The 25,142-nt window shown below is 34.9% G+C and overlaps 1 protein-coding gene across 2 annotated transcripts in view; it reads left to right on the forward strand.

Moving 5' to 3' along the window:
- LOC111052839 overlaps positions 1-25,142 on the forward strand; it is a 53,031-nt gene that overhangs the window by 11,225 nt on the left and 16,664 nt on the right. Inside the window, exons 6-10 of one of the 2 annotated variants that reach the window (XM_039429874.1) lie at positions 1,610-1,929; positions 4,358-4,516; positions 6,507-6,755; positions 14,262-14,524; positions 19,276-19,486. In XM_039429874.1, coding sequence (XP_039285808.1) covers positions 1,610-1,929; positions 4,358-4,516; positions 6,507-6,755; positions 14,262-14,524; positions 19,276-19,486 — 1,202 coding nt within the window. The remainder of the gene's footprint in view (positions 1-1,609; positions 1,930-4,357; positions 4,517-6,506; positions 6,756-14,261; positions 14,525-19,275; positions 19,487-25,142) is intronic. The other variant, XM_039429875.1, reaches the window with a different exon arrangement.

Genomic DNA, 25,142 nt, shown 5'->3' on the forward strand with positions numbered 1-25,142 from the left:
TTTACATTCAACAAATTTGACAAAGTATGAAGAATAATTTTTCCTCCACCTACTGTCAAAAGTATTTACTTTACTCCCTGAAACATGATACTAAAGTGTCACTTTTTCGCCCTCGGTACTAAAAAACAGAAAAACTCCCTAGGGAGTAAAAGTGACTCCATTTAAATAACATGGGAAGCATCTCTATTTTAAAAACGTACATTTGGAATAGGTCAGAAGGTCTAAGCTCAGATGAGGAAGCATATAGAGTAGTCATTAAACCAACTAAATTCAATACCTCAACCAGACATTTGATCGATATATAAAATTTATGTTTGTATGCTGAAATTATTATTACAAACTTCATATCACTATAAGTTTACTAAAAAAATGTATATATCTTTTTCTTTTATTCCATGTTATTCAAAATATCAGCCAACGAATATTACTTATTAACTAATCAAATTTGAAACGGGAACTTCATCATAGCTGTAGTTTTGGCTGTCATTGTTGTTACAACTTTAGCCGACATATAGTGCTCTCGGAGGAGAACTGTGATTACAAGCCAGCTGTTTCTGTTTACCTTTTAGATTATGTTGTAACACATTGTTTGGTCACATACGTTTTTAAAAATTATTTTATTAGCAGTTTTTATAAAAATGTAGGTGGAGGAAAAATGTTGTGTATATCACGAGTGAAAAATGTTTTTTCTCCCTCAGGAAAATTGTTGCCCTCGGCTTCGCCTCGGGCTTCAAACTTTTCCCTCAGGGAGAAAAAACAGCACTTTTCACTCTAGATATACAAATAACTATATAACAACGGATCGGAGTGCTTCATGACTGGTCGCCTGCTGCTATGTTACTATTATTTCAACCTTTTTCTCACGACAAAAATATCTACAGAATAATCATCCGAAGAGTTTCGTCACGGAAAACAACAATGGGTACGTTCTGGGAACACGGTAAGTGGTAGATTGTTCCAGTTCCAGTGGTAGATTGTTCCATGTCATGTGACTACTGATCATGCGACTGGTTCAAAACTACTTGTACCCATGGAACGACACTTCAAAATTTTGGCGCGTACTTTTGAAGTTAATTTCCACTAAAGTGTGTCTTCTACTAGCTGCGTAAATAAACAAAGGCTTCTGTACAAACTTACCTTCCAGGGAAGTGAGCACTTCCACTTCATCAATCTCAAATGTTATATAAAAAAGAAATTATTTTACGAATGGTTATCAAAGATTATTTTGTCGATTTGTTTGATTATTTGTTGATTTGTTGACTTACCATACAGGGAAGTGAACACTTCCACTTCATCACTCTCAAATGTTAGATAAAGAAGAAATCATTTTACGAATGGTTATCAAAGATCATTTTGTTGATTTGTTGGCTGTGTATTTAGTGGCTATGCTATGCCAGACCAACAAGGTATCTGACCAATGAAATGTGGTAAATTGTGAATGCACCGCGGTCACAGTGCGAGGCAGAATCTATTTACCGGTAACTGGATCTTTAACTGTCAAACTGGTTCCCATGGGACGCGAAACATTTTACCTGTAGACTATGACTGGAACAATTAACCGGGTTCCCAAAATTTCTACTGTATTTGTAACATGTTTTTCCTGTTGTAGAAAAAGAAGAAGAAGAAGCCGCGCGAACGAGAGAAGGTGGAGACGAAGGGCGGCCGTGGCGGCAAACGACGCGGCAGGGGGGCGGTGACGGACGACGACGGTGGTTCGGATGACACGTCGGGGGCGGAGGGAGGCGGAGGCGGTGAGATGGGCCTCGGCCAGTGGCAGGTGGTCTGCTACACGGAGGCCGACTGGGAGCAGCTGGCTCATGACATGGCCGACTCCCGCTGCAAGGAGGAGCGCGCCCTGCATACTGTGCTCAACGATGACTTCCTGCCCGAGATACCCAGGCTATTCGAGGAGAAGGAACGCCTCCAGAGGTAACAAACAACCAACCAAGCAAACATTTGAGACAAATCATTAAAATGTTTGAGTATGTTATTGAGAATAAAAATCCAATTATTTGTTAATACAATAATTACAAATCTTATAAATACGATCAGGAAAGAACAACAGGCATAGCCCAAAACTATAGTGAGGTCCACGTTATAGGATTGACAATACTGTTGCTGTCCTTTTCTATCATACAACAAAACAGATATCGCTATCTCCCTCTAGCTTTGCGATGTTGTCTGTTTTCCAGAATATTTTATTTTTACTTTTGACAGTGACTGTACAAAAGCAGACAAAGAGTTCTCAGCTACCATTTTTTTCTTCATTCTATCAAAATACTTTAGTACACAAGTCGTATAATTTATTTAAAATGTATTTTTGAATCAATGAAATAATTTTTAGACATTACCGTATGAGAAACACAAATTAAAATACCTGAATGACATTTTAAAAGTAGATAACTAACCATCCTAGACTTCATCCATGCTTCAGTTAGCCCACACGTATAGGTTGGACCTACTCGTACCGGTATAAATAATTTTGAAAAGTTATTTCAGAATTAATCCATTGAGATTACTTTTTTTAAATAGGATTTCTATTTTTCTATTATTTTTAAAAGAAATTGGAATAGAATACCTACCAAATAACTCAATTTCTGTTGTTTTGAGATTCAGATTGGTGTATCACAGCTTTTTAAAATAGCCGCCATTTCAGGTTTGTATAAAAAAAAATCTGATCTCAGTTCTGTTATGGAAGCAAAGTTTTGAATCAGATTATAAAAACATATATATTCTTGATTGATTTGACATTAAATTGATTATTTTATCAAAGAAATTATAATTTTATGATCTAATTATTATTAGATCAAATTTAATGGGATGAATTGAGTAACAGCTGTGTACACTCAGTGGCAAAATGGAGAGACTTGGCAACGTTTTTCTCCTATCTTTCTTCACTGCCATTATAATGTGGACCTCACCATATTCTATTACATCGGTTATCAACTAAAGTCTGTGAGATATTACTTTTATCATGAAGAGGAGAAATCCATTTCTCCTTCCACAGTTTGTAGCATAGGAACTGACGGAAATCCTGCGCACATTTGGATGCGCCGTGTCATTTCGCTTCACGTTCTTGTGATGAATACATCTAAACATACGAATTTGGAACATTGCTAGTGGAGGGGAGTGGGTGCGACGCGACGCGTTACAAAGCTCTCTCACACAGACACAAAAGAAGGAGAATACTGCTAGGTAGTGGGAGAGATTAGTGGAGGATAGGGCATCGGACCTCTCCATCATCGAGAAAGAGCCGTGTTAAAAGTAATTTCTCACGGACTTTAGGGCCGGTCATCATAGCATTCTCTACTCAACACCATTATTTTTCAATAATATTCCCGGTAATGTGTGAGATGTATTCGTCTAAAAGAATTTTGGGTTGTTCTTGGAAAAATATATGTTTGATTTACATAGCTGGGATGGGGCGGAGCAATTCTGGAGTTCAATAGGAAAGTTATATTTAAAATTATGGTTGACTTCTTATAGTTTAGATACACACATTAGATAATATTGATAGTCGTAATAGACAAGGTATTTTTGTTTTTGCTTAATAAAAATTAATAATTTGTTACACTCTTGCTGTCTCATTCTTACAATTATTTCTATTCTTAGACTTAGGCTCAACTCACTTACGCGACTCAGGTCGATAAGAAACTTGACTCTAGTCGAGAGCATGTGTTTTCAAATGGTGACAGTCGAGGAGACTAGAATCGACTGGTCTGAGTGTCATCATTTGGAAACACATGCTCTCGACTAGAGTTGAGCCTGAACTCTTGTGTAGAAAGTCTTATATAATATTCTTACATGATATTTTTTAAATTTTTAATGTTAATTATGTTTCTTATCTTTATTATGTTCACTGATTATTAGTTGCTATTAGCTTGCCGAAGTTTGGCCAGCTCCTTCCCCAAGCTCTTTTAGGGAAGTATCTCCTTCCCTGAGCTTGCTCTTTTGTAGTTTTATTTTGTAGATTAAATTCATTATTGCAGTGTATATGGTATAGTTTATATGGTAGTTTATGAGGAAATAAAATAATAAATAAAATAAATAATTCAATTATAATTTCTGACTAGTGAAATACAGTCATTTTCAGCATCGGTTGAATGAAAAGCATTTATTTTACTTTACCAGAGATTGATGATGGTGTAACAACCGAAACCGGTATCTCTTTCTCTTAATAAATGTGTGGTTTTAAATCTAGTCTTTTTATTCAGAAAGCATTGATGTTATTCAAAGCAGCCTGCACACAGGGACAACTTTATATTCAAAAGTAGTTGATGAAAAATCGGGAAAGCTAGAAAATTGATATAATTGTATTTTCTATTTATACTAATTGAAGAATTTTCCTTTCCTCTAGGAAAAGGCTAATGGAAATGCAGCCGAGACGACAGTCATCACGAATAGAAAAGCTAAAACACCAAAAGGAAGAAGAAAAACTTAGACAGGCAAAATTGGAAAAACTGGAAAGACAAAGGCTAGAAAGATTAAAACAGGAGAAAGAAGAAAAGAAAGACAGGTAATAGTCAAATTTTACTTTTTTTTCTTTCAAATTATTTTGAACTCATTTTAAATTATACATTATCAAGAAGTAGTTTGTACAATGCCTACGATGCTATTATATTTTTGTATTTATTATATTTTTCCTGTAGCTATTGCCAGCTTCTCTTGGAAGGAAATTTGATTTCAAGTGCTACTATACTATCTACGAGCAAGTATTACCTGTGCTCCACGAGGATATGTTAATAATACAAATTGATTTATTATTCCATACTGATATTCAAAGTATTAATAATTGTAAATAATTCACTATACAAAAACTATTTGATTGAGCTTTTATCTTACGTAATCTTTTTATCACAAAGTGAATAAATTTGTTTGAATCGAAATTATAATTAATTGATTTATAAACATGAAAATAGGCCTATAACCATCCTTGGTAAATTTAGACCCAAATTCACCAAAAACAAAAACTAGATTTGGGCGGCAGTTGGATCTAAGTCAGATGACTTAGAATTGGTTTTTTAAAATGATGTTTTGTTCATTTATAATCAACTGATGCTCAAACCAAGTTTTCGTTTTAGTGAATTCTGTCCTAAGAATCTTTATACAAATTTTAATTAAATCAGTTCAGTAGTTCAGACATGATGATGAGTCAAACATGTATTTCGTATCCCGTAAATGTATGTACACGCAAATTCCTTCCTTTATAATATATATTACAGATTTATAGCTGCGTTTACACCAAAGTTATTAACAAAATGTTAATAACTTAATTTTATATAGATTCTATTAGATTGAACGGAACTTGACAAACACATCATGTATGATAAGTTATGTTCAATCTAATAGAATCTACTAGCTTACCCGGCGAACTTCGTACCGCCAAGAAGTCAATGTATCTCATGTCACACTTTACTTTATTTGGTGAATCATGAAATTTATCTGACAATCAATATTTTAATTTACATCTCAATACGGACTTCCTATGTGCTTAAAACTACCGTTTCAATACCAGTAAACAATTTTATCACAGAGTGGCGTGTTTATTTCAGCTGGTAAATTTAGATGCTAAATCATATAATCACAACATGATCTTGAATCATGATGATCTTCCCGTTCTACGTTAGCCGCTCGGCCGACAATTTTGAAAACATAGTTCTGTAAAATGGATTAATATATAATTATTATTAGCCCCCCTATTAAAATTTCTGATCAGAAACCATCCCCTATATTCACACAACATATTCCCAAAGTTTAATGCCGTTCTGTCAAGTAGTTTTCGAGTCTATAGGGAACAAACAAACTTACTAACACACATACAGACATTCATTTTTATATAGATAGATAAGGATTAAAGCTGCGTTTACACCAAAGTTATTAACAAAACGTTAATAACTTAATTTTTATAGATTCTATTACATTGAACATAACTTATCATACACATGATGAACATATTTGTTTGTCAAGTTCCGTTCAATCTAATAGAATCAATAAAGATTAAGTTATTAACATTTTGTTAATAACTTTGGTGTAAACACAGCTTAAGAGTTATAGTTTTTATATCCCATAAGAGTACATGTGTAAGAAATTGAATCCGAGAAATTGTAACTAGAAAAATAATAGCACAAGAAGATAATCAATGGTATAGGGCGCGTTTATGTTCCTAATTTTATTGTTAGCTCAAACTGATAGTCCAAGTAGCTATTTTGCTTATGCTATCTTTTCTCTATTGTGTAACGTCATGCCAAATAAAAACGATCATAACAAACTGTGAACAGCTGACGAAGGTTATACCTTTTATCCAAAGTTAGTAGACGTCACGCTGGCGTTCCCCCCACCACTTTGAATCTTATACATGTGAGTGATCAACCTTCTGTTTGTTTACTAACGTTGCACCTCTATTTACCTATCTTATCTACCTAAGCTACCTTAAAGCAGGTGGACCAACATTTATGACAAACATCATAGAAAAAATTAGAATTGAATGAGACTGGTCTGGTTTGCAGTGCGTCGAGTCGAGCCACGCGCGCCATGATGAGATCGCGGTCGAGTTCGGAGTGCGACGGCAGCTTGGTGACGGGGGGTGGGGAGGGGGGCGGTGAAGGTGGAGGCACCGCCCCCGAGTCAGGAGGCGGCGACCACCGCCCCCAGGGCCACGGCCAGGGCCGACAGACTAACAACAGCCTCGCTTCGGCCACCGGACAGATCATCATTCATCAGCATCCATCCAGGCAAAAACTGAAGACATCTCAAGTGTCAGTTGAATGATGACTGTTGTGTAACGCTTTGCCTGCTCGGCTGCTTGTTGAGGTTTTGTTGCAGGCCCCTATTAGACTATCAAATAGACATTGAATAGAAGTTTATGACAGGAAAAATACAAAGAAAAACCATACAAAACAAAGATATTGAGTAGGAAACTTTAAATAGACTAGAAAACAATAAAATAGAAGTTGAAATTTACTATAGGAAAAATACAAAACAATAGAAAACAAATAAATTGAAGGCGGAAGGAAATGTCCTATCGAATAAATGTCCTATATTAATATCGGAGAACCGAGCTTCGCTCTGGAGTACAAAAGCATGAAAAAAAAATATTACGAAAGAAGAAATTATAATATGTACCTTTCATACAGGAAGGTTCTATCTAATCACAGTGGATTGAGATTAATTCCTAGAGGAATGCAAAAATTTCTCTCACAAAAGCCCGTTAAATTTTAATGCTGACTAAATTCACGTGAACCAAATCAGAGAAGACCATTTCAAAAGGATGGTTTCTCTGATTGGTTCTACTGGAATTAATCAGGATTACAATTCAAACGGCTTTTTTGCAACCAGGGGTACCGGATTGAATAATTACAAAAGTTCAATAGCTGAGTCATGATTTTGTCTCAAGTCTCACTCACATGCACTCGCTCACTCATTTCCATCATCAACAGACGACGAAATTATCAGCTGTTTTTCCAAGGATGAATAATAATTATCCTTTTAATGTCCTTCAGCGAGTTTTTCCAGGGATGAGACCTAGTGCAATCGAATTTCTATATTATGAACCTACTATGTATTGAATTTCGTGAGAATCGTTAGAGCCATTTTCGAGATCCGGTAACTTACAAACATATAAACAGAAATCGCTCATTTAATAGTATAGGATTAAGCGAGCAATTTCTGTTTATATGTATGTGTGTCACTGGATCTCGAAAACGGTTCTAACGAAATTTGGAACAAAGTAGGTTTATGATATAAAAATTCGCTCATCCCTGGGATAACTCGCTGAAGGACATTAAAAGGATAATTCATCCTTGGAAAAACAACTGAACGTTTTGTCGTCTGTCGATAGTGGAAGTGAGTGAGCGATTGCGTGTGTGTGAGAGAAACAAAATGATGCCTCAGCTGTTGAACTATTGCATTCAATCCGCTGATCTCACGAGAAACATTAATTGCTTTTGTAATTCAGAGCGAAGCTCGGTCCCTCGATATTTTACATTGTTGTGACTATTAAACGAGTTTCTAAAGTGAGATTTACTTGCATTTCTCAGCATTTTTCATAAATAGCATCATTTCATTTGTTTCATTTATTCGACTTCCAACGGTACACATTCCACTTCAGCAAACATATTATATAAATTAGAATCAAAATATGAATGCAATTGAGTGAAATTAACAAAAATATATAAATATTACAAACTATTAAACATCAAGTAGACAACAAGAGCGTAGTAAACAGGAGTAGATCATAGTAAAGTTTCAAGTGAATATCACTATAGTGTGTAATAGTTCATTACTTACTTAGATACTTTAATAGTTTATCTTCTATGAAATATTTATCGAAGCTCTTCAATCAAATTTGAGAGATTGAAATTGAGGTAATGAATCCGCGGTTACAATTTCGATTTAAGCTCAAGATATAATTTTGAATATTGAGTTGCATTTAATAGAATTGAGTGCATTTCCTTGAATACATTGAATTGCATTGCAAGAATGCGATGCAGTTGCATTGAATAGCATTCACTTAATATTTATTCACAAAGGATATTAGATGTGATAAGAGATCTTTTCTTTGACAGTGTATACCAGTCCAAACTTTATATCAACGAATCACGCATCTTATCTTTGATAAAAAAAAATTCAAAAATCTCTGATAGTCTATAGGGGCCCAAAATTTTATTTTGGGGGTTTTAATGCTTGTGCGCTTGTTTGTACCGCAGTGTTTGCATCTTGTAGAGTAGCTCTGAAAATCGTACTCCATGATTGATCAATTGATTCCGATAAATAATGATAGCTGGTATTGTGAAAGCCCGTTGATTTAGTAGCTTAATGTCGGTTAATTCAACCGCCGTAAGTTTGATGGGCTATTTCTGTTGTATGACGGGTCCTAAAGGTTTTAGTTGTGTAAATTTCAACTGGTCGACCAACAAATCCCCAACTTACCCTTTGCAAAAGTGAGTTCAATGAGGAGCTTGAAGCTGCTAATACATGCAGTAAGTTTAATTTGTAATTTATTTTTTCACAAGGATTATTATTCTCTAATTGATGAAACTTATGTATTGGAACAACTGAAGAAGACGTAGTTTCTTGAACGGCGTCAATATTATTGATACTCAACGTTCGGTGTAGTAAATCATTAATTCAGCGTAGTTTAAGTCAATAATTCGAGGATATGAAAGTTATTCATTCAGGAACAAACTGGCAACTACATAATTCAATCAAAGTCTACTTTCTGTTTATAAAAACTGGGAATCATAATTTTTAACATCTAAAAAGTTCAGACAGGTCCTGAAATATTATTTGAAAGCGCAGTAGTTTAGAATCGTATATGATCGCCGAGAATATATAAATAAAATCGATATAATATTCAAATCTGTGTGTTTTCACCGTCGAAGAGTGCCTAATTGAGACCAGCTTCACAAACAAGTTATGAGCTGCAAAGTCACTCACGATAGTTCAGATATCAACAAAAAAATGTAGGTATATTCATCGTTTAACATCCCTACCATTCCTCAAGGGAAGGTTTTATCTCACTCTGAAAAACCCTAATTGGCTTTTGTGAATGTTCTTTTTGCAACCAAATTCTATTCACTTCATCAGTTGGATTTTAGTTTTATTTGCAAAATTATAGATATGGAGTGTGTATTTTCGAGCTACTCAATGTTATGTTTTTGTATCAATCCAATTACCAACTTTTCATGTTTGATTCCCAAACTCTCTTGTATTTGTTTGTGATGCTGACATTGTGATTTTTATATACTGTATGCACTTTTAGATTTAAATTTTTGTATTGTTTTGTTTGATATTTATTTATAATTTTGTGTATTTTTGCTTAATATCACATGCATTTGCTTGTTACACACTAACCCCTTACTAATAATATCACAATTCCAAATTTATTTCTATTTTCTACAATTTTATGTTTTAGTTTCACCTCTGTATTGAATTATTACTGATGGAAACTGAGATAGAGCTCGTATTTCTAAAATATTGCATCTCAAAGTTCACTGTTCACATTTTTTATAAAATCTTATCGAAAGGTCTCTCCTTGATAGTAATTATTGATATTAAAAATTTGAATTAATGTCTGTGAAATCTAATAGTGAGTAGGTTTTATGTAGGTAAAGTTTTTTAAGATAGTTTTGATGTAGGCGGGATGTATAAAAGATGTTTCATGTCGATGATTTTTTTACTCTTTCCTGAGTTTTTATTTTTAATCATTTATTAAACATTTAAGATACATTCATAACTTGTGGAAATACTGATAGCTCGCCCCAGTATAAGCTTTAAAAATTTAATGTCAAGACTCCATCAACTAAAAATGCTCATTTGATAAATTTAATTAGCCTAATAAAATGGTAATTCCTGTGCAATTGAGACTATAATGTAATTATTGTTTTCTTGGTTCCATATTTATGTCATTATCTTGCTTATAGTATTGTTATCGAATCTTAGAACTGCTTTATGCTAGTATTTAAAAGAATATTACGATATTGATTCTGATGTGAATGACATGAATTATCTCATGTAAATATCCATCAGAAGCTGTAGCTGTTTCAGTTTCAAAGATCAAGTTTACGAATTAAGTAGAGTTTATAGTAGACAATAAGCTATTGAAGGCTTATGAACGATATTAGTAGAATATATTTTTATTAATGTAAACTTGAAACTGTAATGTAGAAGTATTTCATGTATGTAAATGCATAGTTTGTTAATTAAATTATTTTTATTATATTTTGGTCTTTTTATTTGAAAATGTACTTGAGAATTCCAAAATGTTGTTTTAATAACTCAATTTTTATAAATGGATCAAATGAGCATTCAATAATTATAATAAGCACACATTTAAGGGGCAAGTAAACTCCTAAGGAGCAACTTTCAAATTGTATATTATTACGTAAATAAATCCAATATTACTTTATTATAATGGATCATAGACTAATTAATAAATTCAATTAAGGAAAGCTAGTGATACAGTAATCACGTGAGATTTAATGTGATTTCTCATAATGAATATAATTTTATCATAATTGCTGATATCGAAAAATTAAACTATTGTCATTAACCGAAAGCAAATTGAGTTTGTCTATAGCTTAGTGAGAATTTTCATTTTTATTCAATTACACCATAATTTGGGAGTAAAGTATTAAGACTGCAAGAATCCATTTTCAATCAAACTTTGTGATTCGATAGTTATAACTTATATTTCAACCAGATTCATTGAGTGAAACAATCATTCGAGGTATGTATGATGTTACTGATCGTTCTCGATCAATTAAATCTAATAGGACTGTACCATTTGTCAAATATCATTAATTTATTTTTTATTAGTTGGAAACACTCAGTTTAAAGCACTAACTATTCATGAATTATACTCTAATCTCGATTCAAATTCATCTTTATCTAGTATTATCTTCTCTTTAATAGCCCATTATATCAAATCTAAAGCGTGTGCAATTTTATACTAACAACGTTTCAGTAATATTATTAGTTGCATTGATGTGATATTAATTCCTTATACTTGCTGTATGGTATGGATTTTTCTCTAAGGATTTCGAATGAATTTTTAATTCTTCTCAACTGGACTTGAGCATGTTTCTATAGTTGTATCTGCCTGGTCATTTATACTATCTATGGTTGTATCTGCCTGCTCATTGATACTACTTATTTTCATCAGTTATTAACACTTTTTATTTTATTGGTTTTCTCCGATTTTGGGAGATGGGGATGAAGTCAATATAATTATTGTTGATATTAATTTCCTTTTTTGTGGTTTAATATTTGATAGTTTGTTGTTAGTCGTGTTCAGCATATTAGCATGATTATTGCATGCTTCTTTATGGTTTGTTAAAAATAATATTCAATCCATTTATTGCAACTTGCTTGTTTTTTCAGTATCGTTAGTATTAATTTGCCTTGAGTTGGCATTCCACTGACTGTTTTTATGTGATTAAAGCATGATATCACGCTGTGTACATCTGTTCATCATGCACAGGCACATGTTCATCATACCTTCAGCCATCAGTTTTGTCATCAGCAAGAGGCTTCGAACAAAAAAAGGTGTTTGACAGCAGCTTCCAACATAAAATAAGCAACTAATAACAATGAAATGAAAATTTTAATAACAATGAATAAAAGTGAATGAAATTTACAGTTTTATTTGGTAAAGGACCATGGTTTCTACAACATCGACAGTGACTCAGTCGAATTTTCAACCAATAATAATAAATCAACCACTGGTGAATTACAAATTATAATTATGCAAATATAATTCAACCTCAAATGGAGCAGCGAATAAAAAACATAAAATCGAGGATACATAAACCCAACATCAAAAGTTTTTGTTCGAAGCCTTTTGATGTGATGACACAACAATGTATGACGTCATGTGTGTACACACATGTTCATCATGCATTTCCTGTCGTTAGTGGCCAGCCTAAAACTGTCAGCATTCCTCATAAACACCACCAACGCTTTCCCCATTAAACCAATGCTGACAGTTCAAAGTGAGGTAACAGGAACTTTGGGACCAGGTATTTTGCCACCAACTAAGGAAAAGAGGAATTTTGGGACCAACTAGGAAAAGAGGTATTTTGTCACCAACTAGGAAAAGAGGTATTTTGCCACCAAGTCTTAACCCGGCTATTAAACTCCGAGACTCAACCCTGGGGTCTCAACCCGCGAGGTGATTAGCAAACAATAGTCATCCTTTCGACAGGTTCACACTCTTCTGTCACTGAATGAAATCCATTATAAATTCATTTTTAGAGTAGTTCTGAGTACTGAGTAGACAATAAAATATCTATTTTTATTACAGACATCTTCAGAAAGCTTCTATTCCAATATGTTATTAGTTCTACGTTTGATTAGCAAACAATAGTCGATCTTTTCGACAGGTTCATACTGTCAATGAATGAGAACTAGACATTCATATTTTCCCTATTGACACGTAGCGAAAATAACTATTTAACTTTAAAATCGGAATAGATAAATGTATAAAATATATTGAATAAATAACATATTATTATAGGCTCACCGCTTGAACTAACTCCTGTGAATATGATTCACGAGTTGTAAAATCGACTCCCAGTGGTTCGGAACCCACCTAAAACTGTAGGTCCATTCATATCTCATTATCATCCGCCTCATTACCCACACTCAAGCTTAGAGCTCATGTGGCATCACCCTCAGAAAAAAAATATATAGGTAAATAGGCCTGCAACTGACTTGCTATAATTCCATGTGTTCAACACCTTTGTGTTGAAGAACAATGTCCAACCATATTTGATTGATTTATTCATTTGCTTTGTTTGATTTATGTATATGTATTTATGAGTGTAGAATAAATATCTGTTGGAGACACCTGATTGTACCTTCGAATAGCCATCCTCTCTTATGTCGGAACCCTTTAGTCCTAGAAAGAGTTTATTTTGGATTTCAATGAAAACAGTATACATAAATATTAAATTTAATCCCTCCAGCTATTAGCTATTTGATGGATACTTTAAAAAAATACATTCTATTCTATTAGGTGACAAAATATAAATATAAAATACATTGTTGGTCCCAAAGTTCCTAGCAACGAAATTGACACGTAGCGAAAATAACTATTTAACTTTAAAATCGGAATAGATAAATGTATAAAATATATTGAATAAATAACATATTATTATAGGCTCACCGCTTGAACTAACTCCTGTGAATATGATTCACGAGTTTTAAAATAGATTCCCGGTGGTTCGAAACCCACCTAAAGCTAGGTCCGTTCATTTCTCATTATCATCCGTCTCATTACCCACACACAAGCTTAGAACTCATGTGGCATCACCCTCAGAAAAAATATATACAGTATAGGTAAATAGACAACTGACAACTGACTTGCTAATTCTATGTGTTCAACGCCTTTGTATTGAAGAACAATGTCCAACCATATTTGATTGATTTATTCATTTGCTTTGTTTGATTTATGTATATGTATTAATGAGTGTAGAATAAATATCTGTTGGAGACACCTGATTGTACCTTCGAATAGCCATCCTCTCTTATGTCGGAACCCTTTAGTCCTAGAAAGAGTTTATTTTGGATTTCAATGAAAACAGTATACATAAATATTTAATCCTCCAGCTATGAGCTATTCAAGGGATATTTTCAAAAATACATTCTATTATACTAGGTTACAAAATATAAAAAATAAAATCCATTGTTGGTCCCAAAGTTCCTAGCAACGGAATGAATATCACTCTATCGTGTTTTCACATGATCCATCTGGTTGACAGGTTCAAACAGAGCGATGAAGACGTGCGTACCGGCCTTTACAAGATCCTCGACCGACTGAAGAACCACGACGACGCGTGGCCGTTTGTGGACCCGGTCGAGGAGGAGTACGCGCCGCGCTACTATTCGGTGATAGCCAGGCCGATGGACCTGCAGCGCATGGAGGACAAACTGGACGCCGGCCAGTACCGCAGCTTTGGCCAGTTCAAGGCCGACTTCCAGCTCATCATCGACAACTGCCGCCAGTATAACGGATCTGATAATGGTCAGTCATCAATGCTAACTATAGTTCCATTCAAACAACATATACTTCTTAAGTAATTGTACAACAGAATATGAAATGAAAAAATCTTTATTAGGCGGGGTTAGGATTTAGTAAAGTCTTAGTAAATATATATATTTACTGTGACAACAGTATTGTTTCCTTTCCTCTAGATATAGAGTAGTATCGTTGTTATACGAGGGCTATTTTTTTTCAACTTCCGATCGTGCCGCTAGATGGCAATGCGAGCGGCATTGGCCAACAATGCGCGGCTGCTGACTAGTCACATCTCACACTATAACCTCACTCGTTTTCGGCCATCTGTCGTCATTACCAGTTCATCTAGCGACACATAAACATGATCAATATGACAGAATCTCCCGCCAAGTGTGAGTTGTGAAGTGTAATTCGTTTTTTGCAAGCTGAAGGGTTATCCACAGCAGAAATTCACCATAGAATGAAACGAGTATATGGTGAAAGCTTTATGAGTGACAGTGCAGTGCGTGATTGGAGAGGAACTGTGCAGAACAAAAGGAGAGGAATGCTCACATCGGGAGTGGTGCTCATTCATGACAACGCCCGTCCTCACAGTGCTGCTGTGACGAAGCGTCTTCTTAACGGGTTTAAATGGGACGTTTTTGACCATCCGGCGTATAGACCAGACTTAGCACCAAGCGACTATCACCTTTTCCCGGAACTGAAGAAAATGCTAGGAGGGCAGACCTTCCGAATAGACGATGCGCTGGAAGATGCTGTGAAAAACCACCTCAAATCACTGGCGGCTAAATTCTATGAACAAGGTATTAAGAAGCTTGTACCCAGGTATGAAAAATGCCTCAATCTGAATGGTGACTATTCAATTACTCTCACTCGTTTCTTTTTTATACCACATCGGAAGTTGAAAAAAAATAGCCCTCGTAGATTCTTCTTCTCTGTTTTTTTTCTAGATAATATACAGTAAGGGCCAAGCCATACGAAGCGTTTTTTCAGGCGTTCAACTTAATTTAGAGTCGCTAGTATTTATTTAAAAACGCCAGTAAAAACGCTTGGTATGGATTTTTCTCTAAGGATTTCGAATGATTTTTTAATTCTTCTCAACTGGACTTGAGCATGTTTCTATAGTTGTATCTGCCTGGTCATTTATACTATCTATGGTTGTATCTGCCTGGTCATTGATACTACTTATTTTTATCAGTTATTAACACTTTTTATTTTATTGGTTTTCTCCGATTTTGGGAGATGGGGATAAAGTCAATATAATTATTGTTGATATTAATTTCCTTTTTTGTGGTTTAATATTTGATAGTTTGTTGTTAGTCGTGTTCAGCATATTAGCATGATTATTGCATGCTTCTTTATGGTTTGTTAAAAATAATATTCAATCCATTTATTGCAACTTGCTTGTTTTTCAGTATCGTTAGTATTAATTTGCCTTGAGTTGGCATTCCACTGACTGTTTTTATGTGATTAAAGCATGATATCACGCTGTGTACATCTGTTCATCATGCACAGGCACATGTTCATCATACCTTCAGCCATCAGTTTTGTCATCAGCAAGAGGCTTCGAACAAAAAAAGGTGTTTGACAGCAGCTTCCAACATAAAATAAGCAACTAATAACAATGAAATGAAAATTTTAATAACAATGAATAAAAGTGAATGAAATTTACAGTTTTATTTGGTAAAGGACCATGGTTTCTACAACATCGACAGTGACTCAGTCGAATTTTCAACCAATAATAATAAATCAACCACTGGTGAATTACAAATTATAATTATGCAAATATAATTCAACCTCAAATGGAGCAGCGAATAAAAAACATAAAATCGAGGATACATAAACCCAACATCAAAAGTTTTTGTTCGAAGCCTTTTGATGTGATGACACAACAATGTATGACGTCATGTGTGTACACACATGTTCATCATGCATTTCCTGTCGTTAGTGGCCAGCCTAAAACTGTCAGCATTCCTCATAAACACCACCAACGCTTTCCCCATTAAACCAATGCTGACAGTTTGAAGTGAAAGGTGACCGGAACTTTGGGACCAGGTATGTTGCCACCAACTAAGGAAAAGAGGAATTTTGGGACCAACTAGGAAAAGAGGTATTTTGTCACCAACTAGGAAAAAGAGGTATTTTGCCACCAAGTCTTAACCCGGCTATTAAACCCCGAGACTCAACCCTGGGGTCTCAACCCGCGAGGTGATTAGCAAACAATAGTCATCCTTTCGACAGGTTCACACTCTTCTGTCACTGAATGAAATCCATTATAAATTCATTTTTAGAGTAGTTCTGAGTACTGAGTAGACAATAAAATATCTATTTTTATTACAGACATCTTCAGAAAGCTTCTATTCCAATATGTTATTAGTTCTACGTTTGATTAGCAAACAATAGTCGATCCTTTCGACAGGTTCATACTGTCAATGAATGAGAACTAGACATTCATATTTTCCTATTGACACGTAGCGAAAATAACTATTTAACTTTAAAATCGGAATAGATAAATGTATAAAATATATTGAATAAATAACATATTATTATAGGCTCACCGCTTGAACTAACTCCTGTGAATATGATTCACGAGTTGTAAAATCGACTCCCAGTGGTTCGGAACCCACCTAAAACTGTAGGTCCATTCATATCTCATTATCATCCGCCTCATTACCCACACTCAAGCTTAGAGCTCATGTGGCATCACCCTCAGAAAAAAAATATATAGGTAAATAGGCCTGCAACTGACTTGCTATAATTCCATGTGTTCAACACCTTTGTGTTGAAGAACAATGTCCAACCATATTTGATTGATTTATTCATTTGCTTTGTTTGATTTATGTATATGTATTTATGAGTGTAGAATAAATATCTGTTGGAGACACCTGATTGTACCTTCGAATAGCCATCCTCTCTTATGTCGGAACCCTTTAGTCCTAGAAAGAGTTTATTTTGGATTTCAATGAAAACAGTATACATAAATATTAAATTTAATCCCTCCAGCTATTAGCTATTTGATGGATACTTTAAAAAAATACATTCTATTCTATTAGGTGACAAAATATAAATATAAAATACATTGTTGGTCCCAAAGTTCCTAGCAACGAAGTGAATATCACTCTATCGTGTTTTCACATGATCCATCTGGTTGACAGGTTCAAACAGAGCGATGAAGACGTGCGTACCGGCCTTTACAAGATCCTCGACCGACTGAAGAACCACGACGACGCGTGGCCGTTTGTGGACCCGGTCGAGGAGGAGTACGCGCCGCGCTACTATTCGGTGATAGCCAGGCCGATGGACCTGCAGCGCATGGAGGACAAACTGGACGCCGGCCAGTACCGCAGCTTTGGCCAGTTCAAGGCCGACTTCCAGCTCATCATCGACAACTGCCGCCAGTATAACGGATCTGATAATGGTCAGTCATCAATGCTAACTATAGTTCCATTCAAACAAACATATACTTCTTAAGTAATTGTACAACAGAATATGAAATGAAAAAATCTTTATTAGGCGGGGTTAGGATTTAGTAAAGTCTTAGTAAATATATATATTTACTGTGACAACAGTATTGTTTCCTTTCCTCTAGATATAGAGTAGTATCGTTGTTATACGAGGGCTATTTTTTTTCAACTTCCGATCGTGCCGCTAGATGGCAATGCGAGCGGCATTGGCCAACAATGCGCGGCTGCTGACTAGTCACATCTCACACTATAACCTCACTCGTTTTCGGCCATCTGTCGTCATTACCAGTTCATCTAGCGACACATAAACATGATCAATATGACAGAATCTCCCGCCAAGTGTGAGTTGTGAAGTGTAATTCGTTTTTTGCAAGCTGAAGGGTTATCCACAGCAGAAATTCACCATAGAATGAAACGAGTATATGGTGAAAGCTTTATGAGTGACAGTGCAGTGCGTGATTGGAGAGGAACTGTGCAGAACAAAAGGAGAGGAATGCTCACATCGGGAGTGGTGCTCATTCATGACAACGCCCGTCCTCACAGTGCTGCTGTGACGAAGCGTCTTCTTAACGGGTTTAAATGGGACGTTTTTGACCATCCGGCGTATAGACCAGACTTAGCACCAAGCGACTATCACCTTTTCCCGGAACTGAAGAAAATGCTAGGAGGGCAGACCTTCCGAATAGACGATGCGCTGGAAGATGCTGTGAAAAACCACCTCAAATCACTGGCGGCTAAATTCTATGAACAAGGTATTAAGAAGCTTGTACCCAGGTATGAAAAATGCCTCAATCTGAATGGTGACTATTCAATTACTCTCACTCGTTTCTTTTTTATACCACATCGGAAGTTGAAAAAAAATAGCCCTCGTAGATTCTTCTTCTCTGTTTTTTTTCTAGATAATATACAGTAAGGGCCAAGCCATACGAAGCGTTTTTTCAGGCGTTCAACTTAATTTAGAGTCGCTAGTATTTATTTAAAAACGCCAGTAAAAACGCTTCGTATGGCTTCGCTCTAATATTTCATGTTATTATCGAAGGCTTGTCCTCTTCTTGTTGTTCTTAACAGCATCAAACATCCTCCTCCTTCTCCTCTACTGCCTCCTCTTCCTCTTCATCCTCGAACTACTCCTTTATTCAAACTACTTCCAAGTGTTCATTTTTGTTATGCTATTTGATGAAAGAACAAAGTCTATGTTGTTGATCCTCTTCACAATTTAAATGAAACCAAGCATTTATTTCAATTTATCTCGAATTTTGTGAACATTGTTTTATGTGCTTGATTGTGTTGCAGAGTACACGGAAATGGCGAGCAAACTACAGGAGGCGTTCGAGTCGGCGGTGGAGCGCTACCTGGAGGTGGAGGTGTCGACCGACGAGGAGGTGGCGGTCGAGTTCCAGGGAGGCGGCGGGGGCGGTGACCCGAAGGCGGGTGGAGGCGGACGCAAACGTAAGGGTTCTGAGCCCAGGGAGCCGCGGTCGCCGTCAGAGTCGCTGCCTGCTAGGTGGGTGCAATCAAATGAACCAAAAGTCAAATAAAACAAAAAGTCTTATTCATAGACTAAGGGCCGGTCTCCGAGCTCGATATTTGGCTAAGTTCTAGACTTTAAACAGCTGGAGGCAGGAAATTGGCCTTCGGGTATTACGTCCCAAAACGGGACGTAGTCGTAGTAAATAGTTGCAGCAAAATAAATCTTTATTTTCTCATTCCTATAATTGGAAACGTTTTCCCTTGACGAAATGAAACATTCCTAAATAATTAAAAATAGCTGAAACTTTACACTATTATCTCTATATTTATTTTGTGTTCAATTTTCTAGTTTTTCGAAATTTAATTTAAACGTGACTTTGACTATGACTACGACTACGCCCCGTTTCGGAAAGCCTATTTTCTGACTCCAGCTGTTTGAAGTCTAGAACTTACCTAAATCCTAAGCTCGGAAACCGGCCCTGGAGGTCTTTACACACATGGCTACTTGTAGCTAGGAATACGTCTTCTGAAGACTGTTTATGGAAATAGAATTGAAGTGGCTTCGATGTCCACTTTAGGTCTCTTCACACCTAGAGTAGCGTAGTTAGGATTACGTGTTCGGAAGTTTTATCTCCCAAAGTTAAATCCATGCTACGCTGGTATGAAATGTACAGATTGATTTGAGGCTGTGCAAAGGCTAAAAATAAACTTTCTACTGGTGATATTTTTCAAAGTTTTTCGATTCGTATATTATCAAGCTATCAAAATGCAAAAGTTTTCTCAGGAAAACATTTGTTTCCGATCATTACTTTTCGAGATATGAGCACCTACAGTTTAAATTTTTGGGACAGAACATTTCAAATTCGGTAAGAGATATATCTATGAGATTTAGAGGATAAATTCTTCATGGTATTTTTGATTGGATAAAACAATATTTTTTAATATCAATTTTTGAGAAAGTTATTCAATTAACCACAAAAAACTCAAGTGAAAGTTATTTTTGGTCATTTTTATTAAATTGAATAACTCTCCAAGATTGGTATTTTCAGAAAATTTTGTTTTATTCAATCAACAGTATCATGAAGAATTTAACCTCTAAATCTCATGGATTAATCTCTTACCGAATTTGAAATGTTTTGTCCCAAAAATTTAAACTTAGGCGCTCATATCTCAAAAAGTAATGATCATAAAAAATGTTTTCCTGAGAAAACTTTTATCATTTTAATAGCTTGATGATTATACGAATCGAAAAACTTTGTAAAATATCACCAGTAGAAAGTTTTTTTAGCCTTTGCACAGCCTTAACATTAGAAGATACTTCGCCTACGTCTTCCGAAGACATAATCCTAGCTACGCTAAGCTAAGTGTGGAGAGACCTTAAAGTGGAAATCGAAACCACTTGAATTTATTGAATTGAATTCTATTGCTTGAAAATACTATCAGAAAAATTATTGAAAGTTCGACATACACTAGAAATTTCATAAATTGATCAATTTAGCTGCCAGTCTTTCATTCCTACTAAATAATGTAAAAGTTGATTCCAGTTCACATCACGCTTCTTATTCACAGTATATTTTATTATTATGAATTATGTATTATGATTTGAAAAAGAGAAAACATAGGAAAGATTCTAATAATAGTGCCAGAATGAAATAAAAGCAACTAGATTTTGTCAATTCCACTTATATCTTCGGTAAAAGACCATGGATCCGGAACTCAGAATCTTGAACCAAAGCCAGAACTGACAAAATCTGGGTATTTTTTATTTCAACGGTTCTACAATAATATCAATAGTGATTCTTTGGAATCTAAAATGGTATCAGATTTACTAGAAATCAGTTTATTGTATTTCTGTTTGACACCATTTCCACATTACTGTAATATGTAGTGACTACTTGTACTAACCTCACTACCTCTACACAATGTTACACTCTAGTGGACGAGTTACAAGAAAAATATAAAAATAAAAGAATGTTATAATTCTTATTAAAATAATTTATAATTTAATTATAACTAATAACATCATTATTATAATCTATTATTAATATCGGGGACCGAGCTTCGCTCTACAATACAAAAGCATAAAAAAAATATTACAAAAGAAGAAATTATAACATTCATACAGAAATGATCTATCTAATCACAGTAAATTGAGATTATTTCCCAGAAGAATGCAAAAATTTCCCTCACAAAGACCCAGTTGCACAAAAGCCGGTTAAATTTTAATCCTGATTAACTTCACGTGAACCAAATCAGAGAAGACCATTTCAAAAAGATGGATTACTGGAATCAATCAGGATTCAAAATAAGCCGGCTTTTTTGCAACTGGCACTTAGTACCTGATTGAATGATTACAAAAGTTCAACAGCTGAGTCATAATTTTGACACTGTCCCACACACATGAACTCGCTCACTCACTTCCATCACCAACAGACGACGAAATTATTATTAACATCTGTTTTTCCAAGGATGAATAATAATTATCCTTTTAATGTCCTTCAACGTGTTTTCCCAGGGATGAGATCTAGTGCAATCGAATCTTTATATTATAAACCCACTATGTTCTGAATTTAGTGAGAATCTTTAGAACCGTTTTCGAGATCCGGTGAAATACAAACATATAAACATCTAAACATTTAAACAGAAGTTGCTCGTTTAATAGTATAGGATTAACCCACTATGTTCTGAATTTAGTGAGAATCTTTAGAACCGTTTTCGAGATCCGGTGAAATACAAACATATAAACATCTAAACATTTAAACAGAAGTTGCTCGTTTAATAGTATAGGATTTATTATTATGTAATATAATAATTCATTATTTTTATATACAATATAAAATATATATTATCATATAGTTATATTTTTCATGTAGACTCGTAGACTAGAAAGTGTAACAACCGAAAATTATAAACCGTGGATTCATCTAAATCTATAGGTCCACTCACTCATCATCATCATCATCATCAGTTTCATTACCCACGCAAAAGCCAAGAGCTTATGTGGCAGTCATCCTCAGCAAAAAAAAAGAATAGTATAAAGAATCAAAATAGTGATTAAAGTCATAGCCTAATCACTTAGTACATTTTATTGAACATGTACACATTTGGACATTTGTAGACATTTTTCAGGTCATGTCAGAGGCCCTGAAATTGATCAGCTGCGACCTGAAAACTCTGACACCAGACCTGAGCCAGCCAGGTCACTCGATATTATTATTATTTTATTGAACATGGATATTTTCCAGAACACCATCAGCTTCATTACCAAACATACAGTCGACGGCTATCAGAGTCATTGCCGGAGTTTAATATCGAGAACATTGTAGACATTTTTATTAATCTGCGAATATTAACGCTCTATTTGTCATGCATAATGCAATGCCTATTATATTTGAGAATGAATCCAGGTAAAATGAAGTTGAGATTCACAACACATTCTCATAACACTAGATCTAGTCATTTGATCAATGTTAACAGGAGCAGATTGCATAGAACAGATCAAAGTCCATCAAATGTTGCAATTAAATTGATGAACAGATTTCCTATTGAGGTGAGACAACTCTGTTACAGAAGGTTCAAACAGAGTCTAGGGATGTTCTTCTTGAGTACTTATTTTACTCAGTTAAAGAATTTCTCGACAAAAAACTATGTGTAGGGGATTTTAAAATCTAAGACCCAGAGCATTATAGCTATAAAGCTATGTAAATTTGGCTTAATATTAATATATGTATATGTGTGATATGTTCTTAAAATGTATGAATTCAGGGCTACTTTCTTTTATTTATAGAATAGAATTATAGTACATTTTTAAATTGATGGAATAATAGAATCAGAATACAAATTATAGCCTAACTACTAGTTTCGGTGATCACACCATCGATATGCAGGGTGATTCACATAAGGTGTAACAATAGGTAACTTGTTAACCGTTCATTTTACAGAGAACTTTAAATGGGCAACTTCCCTTCTTTTTTTGTGACATTTTATGACATGCCATTTTAAATTGAAAATTTGGCCGCCATCTTCCAAAATGGAGGACAACTTTATTTATTTGAATGGTAACCCCCATTTTTATGAAATTTTTGGATTCTACGTAAAATTCTAAGACATTTTTACTTTTTACTCTTGTCAATTTTTTTAATCAACCTAACCGTTCAGGATGTACATCTATAATGAGCCACACATAATCATATGGATATTGCATTACTGGCTTATTATGGCTGTAAATCCTAACATAAAAAGCCTGAACATAAAAAAATGGGGGTTGCCATTCAGATAAATATCGTAAAATGTCACAAAAAAAGAAGGGAAGTTGCCCATTTAAAGTTGGCTGTCGGATTAATGGTTTTTGATATACCCGGTGGTTAATCATTGAAAAAATACTATTTTATTGGCTTCATGTTGAGAATACTAAAATACCCTCCAGCTAGTAAACCGTTGAGTTCATCATAAAAAAAATCTGGTGTGGTACACTCACACAACTTTCCTTGCTCATTGAACTGCAAGCCTCATTCTCAAACGAGAATAATTTAGGGGAATAACATAATGACGATTAGCGGCAACATATTTGCAACTACGATCAGACTACTGTATATGTGTATATTATAATTGTTTTCAGAGTACTTTTTCCTTTGTGTAAATTGTGAAATTCGATGATTTTTTTTTAAAGTCGTCAAAACAGCTGTTCTACAGATGAAATATCTTGACTATGACTGTGATCTTTTTATAAACTGCTCTACCTACCTCATGCACGAGAAGGAGGTTACAAAGTCCATTTCTCAAGGATGGGGTGGACCCCCCATTAGTTTCCCCAGGAAAAGACTCATGCCAGTTGATAGAGCTGATAAATAACTATACAGGGTATGAATTTGAAAAAAAAACGTTTAAGCCGTTTTTAAGAAAATCGTGAAAAACATGGTTTTTTAGTAACTGTCATTTTTCTCAAGAATATTACGGAGCTCCTGAAATTTTCCCAGAAATGAGACTCATGCCAGTTGATAGGGCTTATGAATAGCTATCCATGGTATAAATTTTAAGAAAATCGTTAGAGCCGTTTTCGAAAAAAAACGTGAAAAACATGGGTTTTTAGTCATTATCCGCCATTTTTCTCAAGAATATTACGGAGCTCCTGAAATTTTCCCAGAAATGAGACTCATGCCAGTTGATAGGGCTTATGAATAAATCCATGGCTATCCATGGTATAAATTTTATGAAAATCGTTAGAGCCGTTTACGAGAAAACCGTGAAAAACATGGTTTTTTAGTCATTATCCGCCATTTTTCTCAAGAATATTACGGAGCTCCTGAAATTTTCCCAGAAATGAGACTTATGCCAGTTGATAGTGCTTATGATTAGCTATCCATGGTATAAATTTGAAGAGAATCGTTAGAGCTGTTTTCGAGAAAACCGTGAAAAACATAGTTTTTTAGTCATTATCCGCCATTTTTCTCAAGAATATTACGGAGCTCCTGAAATTTTCCCAGAAAAGAGACTCATGTCAGTTGATAGTGCTTATAAATAGCTATCCATGGTATAAATTTGAAGAAAATCGTTAAAGCCGTTTTCGAGAAAAACGTGAAAAACATGGTTTTTTAGTTATTATCCGCCATTTTTCCGCCATCTTGAATTGAATTTTATTGAATTTCTTATTGTAGGATCCTCATGGTATAAGGACCTTAAGTTTAAAATTT

This window comes from Nilaparvata lugens, chromosome 6 (assembly GCF_014356525.2).
Source record: "Nilaparvata lugens isolate BPH chromosome 6, ASM1435652v1, whole genome shotgun sequence".
Taxonomy (NCBI): Eukaryota; Metazoa; Arthropoda; class Insecta; order Hemiptera; family Delphacidae; genus Nilaparvata; species Nilaparvata lugens.